This window comes from Gossypium arboreum, chromosome 6 (assembly GCF_025698485.1).
Source record: "Gossypium arboreum isolate Shixiya-1 chromosome 6, ASM2569848v2, whole genome shotgun sequence".
Taxonomy (NCBI): domain Eukaryota; kingdom Viridiplantae; phylum Streptophyta; class Magnoliopsida; order Malvales; family Malvaceae; genus Gossypium; species Gossypium arboreum.
In genome coordinates this window covers 10445679-10452366 of record NC_069075.1, presented here as the reverse complement: position 1 = coordinate 10452366, position 6688 = coordinate 10445679, and the positions used below count along the sequence as shown (strand labels likewise).

At 32.2% G+C, this 6688-nt stretch overlaps 1 protein-coding gene across 7 annotated transcripts; it reads right to left on the bottom strand.

Annotated features, from left to right (window-relative positions):
• Positions 1 to 1139: 1139 nt before the first annotated feature.
• LOC108484087 (transcription elongation factor SPT6 homolog) lies at positions 1140 to 5249 on the bottom strand. Of its 7 annotated transcripts, none has more exons than XM_017787728.2 (10): positions 5098 to 5249; positions 4880 to 4975; positions 4447 to 4564; positions 4135 to 4276; positions 3858 to 4008; positions 3645 to 3774; positions 3320 to 3566; positions 2916 to 3230; positions 2151 to 2360; positions 1140 to 1597 (listed from the first exon to the last, which is right to left on the bottom strand). In XM_017787728.2, exons 5-10 carry the CDS (start codon positions 3916 to 3918, stop codon positions 1259 to 1261), a joined length of 1302 nt encoding a protein of 433 aa, XP_017643217.1. In that variant the 5' UTR covers positions 3919 to 4008; positions 4135 to 4276; positions 4447 to 4564; positions 4880 to 4975; positions 5098 to 5249; the 3' UTR covers positions 1140 to 1258. The 7 variants fall into 7 exon arrangements, 6 of the variants coding, with proteins under 6 accessions (XP_017643217.1, XP_017643216.1, XP_052886124.1 ...); XM_053030164.1 differs by adding an exon at positions 1965 to 2042 and having other exon boundaries at positions 1425 to 1597; positions 3320 to 3774; positions 5098 to 5243; XR_001871200.2 differs by adding an exon at positions 1965 to 2056 and having other exon boundaries at positions 1536 to 1597; positions 3320 to 3774; positions 5098 to 5243.
• Between the last annotated feature and the right edge of the window lie 1439 nt (positions 5250 to 6688).

Sequence of the window (6688 nt, the reverse complement as noted above, 5' to 3'; positions counted from 1 at the left end):
AAACAGTCATGGGTTCAAGTATAACTCAAGACCCCAGTTAACAGTGATTATGCAATTACGGTTCAATTTTTTTTAAAAAATATATCTTTATTTGTAAATGGATAACACAATCCATTTGGTCTAGCTAATTATTATTTTTTAAAAAGATATAATGACAAAAAAAATCCACATTTACACATTTTAACAATTTGACCCATATTCTTATTTCTTTTTGGCAAATTTGCCTTCAACATTTCAATTTCAAGTCAAATTGCCTATATTTTAATGAAAAAGTAACACTATTGACTTGGCATGACTGAAAATTTTTAATTCATATGAATAAAAGGACATAGTTTTGGAAAAAAAATGACATCCTAATAACTGACATAAAATTAAAAATGAATAAAATAACAAAAGACTAAAAGACTAAGCCTTAACCCGGATAACTAAAATCTCAAACGAAGTTTTAATCTTTTAATTTGTATTACTATTTTTTAATTCCATGTCAAATATTAGGATCGTTTTACCCAAAATGACATCGTGTCGGCGATAGCAATTAAAAAAATTTCACGTAATCATGCCACATCAACTTTATTACTTTTATTGTTTAAAAAACAAACATTTTGACTTGATGTTGGAACGTTGAGAGCAAAACTACTCGAAAGAAAATCAATAATAGTTAAATTGTCAAAAGATATAAACATTAAGAGTATTTGTATAATTATACTTTTTAAAAATAGATTGGAGCTTTGTTGCACAAATTCAGTATTTAAGTTTATTTTTAAGGTAATATTTAAAAGTTACTTAATAATTATTTTTAGTATAATTATTTGTAATTACATAAGGTGTTGATATACTTAGAAAACCATTGTAATTAATGAGTCTCGCTAAATCGAGTGTAATTGAAACACTTTAGTTACACTTTTTAATTTTTAAAAAATGTCAAAATTAGAGTAATGACACAACTAATAACACCCAAATCTGATTACCCTACAATTTTCTAAACACTCTTATATGATTTAACTTTAAAAAGGTATTTTTTTATACAAGTTCAAGTTATGAAGGTATTTTTTTATACAAGTTCAAGTTATGAAAATATGTCGTACCAGTGTTAGGGATGATTATGACATTTCTAAAGCTATATTATAAATCTTCAAAAATTATATTATAAAAATAATTTGTGAATTTTATAAAGTTATAACAAAAATATTAATTAAATCTTACAAATTTCTGGTCAAAAGTATATTATAAAAAAATAATTTACGTCTTATAAGAAGTGTTACAAGGGCCCCGACTCATGCTGTGGATCATCAATATGCTTCTGAAAATAACCAACCAGACGATCGATGTCCTCGTACATCGTTTTTCGGAACTTGAATCCCTTGGGATATAAGCGAATATACTCGTGATGTGGTTTCGAACTCCGTATATAAGTAAGAATAAAAGTGCCAGGATGTTCATGAGAAATGCCAAAGCAATACACTATTCTCATAGGATACTCTGATTTCTCAATCCTAAGAAGCTCATCAACCTCTCCTTTAGTTCCCTTCCTGAACCTGCGATAACTCAGCATTGCCTTTAGATGAGACACAAGGGGGTCAACATATCGATCCATTACCTGCAATTTAAATGCATTCAAAAGACATCCATTACATGCATTCTTATGCCTCGCAATATATCATTTTATGTTACAACAATTCATTCAAAAAAAAAAAAAGAACAGATTTTCAATGTTAATGGTTTCGTCCGATTTTTGTTTAGGGGGCTTCTGCATTCAAAGATAATAAATAAGTATCAATTAGTTCATTTTTACTAAGATGATCCATGCAGCTTTAAAGCCAAAAACATCAAGGGGCAACCATGACTTCATGCCCATGCAAGAACAACAGTCGATTAAAAGTTCAGAATTGACAAACATGTTTTTTGCATGATGATAACAACCAAAAAACATTCAACATTCAATTCTTCAGCATCTATGTTCTAACCCTGAAATCTGTCTTCCAGTTTATGATCAGCCATTGTTTCTACAAGCGCACAAGAATCCTACTGCAACCTAACTCCCACTTCAGCAAAATGCCTGTGGTTATTTCCAATTTATTCACATCCCTTGCAAAATTTTAAGTCATATATCAGAAAACCCCAGGAAGACAAGAATTAAGAGAACGACTTACCTCATCCAAATCCTCAAAAGTGTCTTCCCCAATTTTCAATGTCTTCCCAATGCATAGCAGGTTGGTAATGTCCTTATGTTCTTTTCCACCTTCAACTATATCTTTGTGAGCATAAACTCCATCACAAAGTTTGAGAGTTAAAGTTAGAAAAGAAGGACCACGAGAACTGGGACGGATAATGTTTTCCCCAGGATCCTTATCAGATAAGGACTGTCCAACACAAGTAAAGAAAAACATGATTAAATCCAAATATATAGTCAGCCATTAGTTTAAAGAAGCAAAACAAAATGAAATTGCAGATATTTCATATTTGAGAAGGAAGCAAGATGTCAGGGCTTAAACAACCACAAGCTGCCAAATGTGCAACATCATCGAACAATCAAGTCACCATCTGTTAATTTTGCATATTCTATGGGATTAATTGTATTATTAGATGTTTGGATACCTCAGGTTACAGCAACTGGTCTCCTTATTTATTCATCAAAACAGGGTTATTAATCCAAAAGCTGCCTAATGTGCAACATCATCACAAACAATCAAGTCATCATTTGTTAATTTTGTATATTCTTTTTGCACACGAAAGATGCATTAAGGTTGAAATAATATTATTGCCAGATTGGAAGTTGGAACAGGGAAATTGAGAAGAGTTTATATTTATTCTTTTGAGCTTATAGAATATACTATATGACCACAGACAAGGCTGAACTTAAAATTAATTCAACCAAATCAAAGGTAAACTTAAAGAGTTCATTACTCGCAACATACCTCAATAGCTTCATTAGCTGTAATATTTTGAAAGCATGGATGGACAATCATCCTCAGCATAAAAGGTTTCTTAGCCATCTCCCTCTCTTTACAAACTTTCTCTTGGTCACTCTGTACGCAGCTTCGCTCCTCATGGTAGTAAGGGTTAAGGTTCTGGACATGTGTTAGGTCCAAAAACCTCAGGACGTCATCCTTGTTTATAGAAAGATCCGTCCTTTCTTTACCAAATAACAGTATTGCACTACTTGTAAGCTGTTTATGCATCCAGTTGCTCTCTTCATCCATTGGAGGACTGCCAGTGCTTTCCTCAAAAATCTACAAAAACAAATCAGAAGCCAATCGACTTATGTTAAGAGAGATCAAGGTAATAAATAGTTAGAACATTAACAACTATATCAACAAACCTGAATTCTTTCTGGAATATCAATCGTCCGAATTTCATCATCCTTTACCGTCATATACTTTTCAGAAAGAACAGTGGGTTCAAATTTATCTTCAAGTCTCCTTTCTTTCTGATCACTATAATCTAATCTCTGTTTGCGTAGCTGCAGGAGTTCATCAACATCACCAAATATGTCTTGAGCTCCCTTTAAAGCAGATGGTGAAACATCAAATGCATGCCCTGATTTCTTATTCTTCATCTTCTTCCATCTACAAAACAAGTTACTCCAAGATTCCAAAATTAAAGTATAAAGGGATCGGCATATCCATGCAGTGCATAGGTTGTACCTAACAGAATCCCCAGGCACATCATCTTCTTCTACAATAAAGTCTGCCATTTTATCTTCTTCACCCATATCTCCATCCCCTTCCTCTTCTATTTGTTCTTCATCTTCAGGAATATCTTCGAGAGGTTGCCCTTAAATATTACATATACCGACCAGTCATTCAAAACTGAATTCAAATGATAATGATAATGGATACTATGCTAAATATACAAACCATCATCATCGCCAAATAAGGTACACTTAAGCTTTTCCTCAGTATTTGCTCCACCATTCATGCTTCCATCAAACTCATCGTCACAGAACCCATATTGTTCCTCATCTAAATCCCTTCGAGCCTTTTTTAGCCGCTTAAATTTCTTGCTACCCTGGAAAAAATTGTGAAGCAGAAAGCTCAAATATATAGGTAAAAAGTTGTGCAGGGAACCAAATTATACAAAAATAATCAGTATGATCAAATCTAACATTAATTCAGTAAAACTAAAAGAACTTACAAGATAAAATTTCACTCATAGAACTTAACAATCATCAGTTGTTATTTCTTCAGGGGAGGGAAACAAATCTAACAACCTTTGGTACATTGACGTCATTCTCCCGGAGGAGCTCATAGTCATCTTCGTCAAGGCCTCAGTTTTGCTGAAAACATTGATATAAAAATCATCAGAAATTAGTTAAACTACCCTCTCTGACTAATAGAATGATATGAAGCTTTCTTAAACTAAAAAAGTAAAATACTAATAATATCTCATCTTCATTTTACAGACAATGTAGCAGTAACATAGCATCAAAGGAGGGAAAATACTCACTTCTTCTTTCTCTTTTTCTTTTTTTCCCGCCTCTCCTCATCGCTATCTTCCCTCTCTTCAGCTTCATCTACCACATCAACTATGAATTCATCATTCTCATACTCATCTTGCCCCTCATCTGTTCAAATAAAAAATAAATAATCAAATAACTACAACGAATTTACGAACCCAGACGAAACTGAAGAACACCCTCCCTCCCAAATAAGAAAAATATCACACCCATCATGGCATTCAACCGTAATTATTTTATAATGAATTCATGAACCACTGACAAAACAGGAAAAAAAAAACCACCAATCATGGCATTCAGCCCTAATTTTATTTTCATTCTCATTGTTTCTCTAAAAATTTAAATAAAAAAAACGAACGCAGAACTCAAAAAAAAATTCCCAATTATTGAAAGGAGAAATTGGATATCAGAAACAAGCTATACCGTCTTCTTCTTCGTCATCGTCAGGGTCGCGATCATGGAGTGTGTCTCCCTCAATGGGCTCTCCATCTTCGTCGAGTTCCAACTCCTCTTCACGAACTGAACCCCCAAAACCAAAACAAAAAAAAATGTATGAAAATTTAAGGATTCGTTAGCAAAAAAAAAAAAAACCGAATGAAGAGCTTTGGTTTTAGCTCAAAAAAATAATAAAACGGTATCACCTTCATCGTCAGAGACCAAATTTTTGCCCATAGTGCAGAAAAGAGAACCAATGCAGAGAAGAAAAGAGAGAGAGAGAGAGAGAGAGAGAGAGAGAGAGAGACTTCAATTTGCGAGTAGGGTTGAAACCACCTAAAATTCTACAACAAGCGTATGAAAATATAAGAATGTACTATATATATATTAAAATAAACTTATTTATCATTATTTTTAAATTCCTAATAACATATTAACTCTTAAATCGATTTCTAATAACATAACAATTTAATTTAGATATTATTATGGACACTAATACTATGTTATAAGATATTATTTATTCACAATTTAATTAAGTAATAGGATATTATTATAGATATTATCTTTTAGCAATTTGATTTCTAATAGTATGTTATAAGATATTATTTATTCACAATTTAATTAGTAATGGGATATTATTATTAGATATTATCTTTTAGCAATTTGATTCATACTTACGTTACTACTATTGTATACATATATGTCTATTAATAACATTTAAGAGATTACTCTATTTTAACATTTGTTAACGTGATATCTACGTGGAAATTCTTTATGAAAGAATGACTTACTTTGAGGTAGTGATAATTGAGAACCATGACAACCCATCTGGATCAACAATATTTGAAACAACTAAGAACCTTTTCATGATCAACATATTGCCTACTTTCACAATGGTTTCCAAGACCCTTTTTGTCGTTAAGGCCAAGTATTTGGAGATGACCATTGCCTTTGGCAATGTTTGTAACCTACAAGGTTGAATCACATGAAAAGTGTCATAAGTAAAACCCATTTTAACATCCGATGAGCTTAATTTGGAAAGGATCAAACTTTGCGACGAATTGATTCTCCAAAATTGGCAATTGAAGGAAGAAGAAGAAGAGTTGAGTTGATAAGAGATGTAAAAGAAATAGGCTTAAGGGTGTCGTGAAATGAGACAAGAAGGTTTTTAAAGGATTAAGTGGGTGACTCGATGAAGAGTTTTGCAGGTGAAGGAGACATTGGTAAGTTCTTGAAGGGTTAGCCATGGAAGAATAACAATAATATATATATATAGAAAGAGAAAAAGATAATCATTTCTAAGGATAAAAAAGAAAAGAGACGGGAGAGAAGAAGAAGAAAATAAATAAAAGGAGGTGGTGACGATTGCTTTGGCCGAAAGAAGTGACAGGTAGTGAAGTAAAAGAAGACAAGAGGAAGGAGAAGAGAAAAAAATTTAATTTTTAAAAAGGACTAAAATAACAAATTTTCATTTTATAATTTTCAAAACAAAATATAAAAATGCTAACGTGGTAGGTCAATTAACATCCTGTTAATGAGATAATGGTTGAGCGACCAATTTAAGAAATCATTCTAATGACAATGAATAAATTGAAAAAAAAAATAGAGTGACCAAAATAAAAAGTCGTTATTTTAAGGTGATTTCCGTTGTAGTTTACCTTTTATCTTAGGTTGTACTGCCACGGGCAACAGGAGAAGACTTATGATCCCTTCCAAACTACATTCTAGAAGTCAACTTAAAGCTCGTTCTTCATTATGTTTAGGGTTCCAAAAATGTTTTTCACCATAAAACCAATG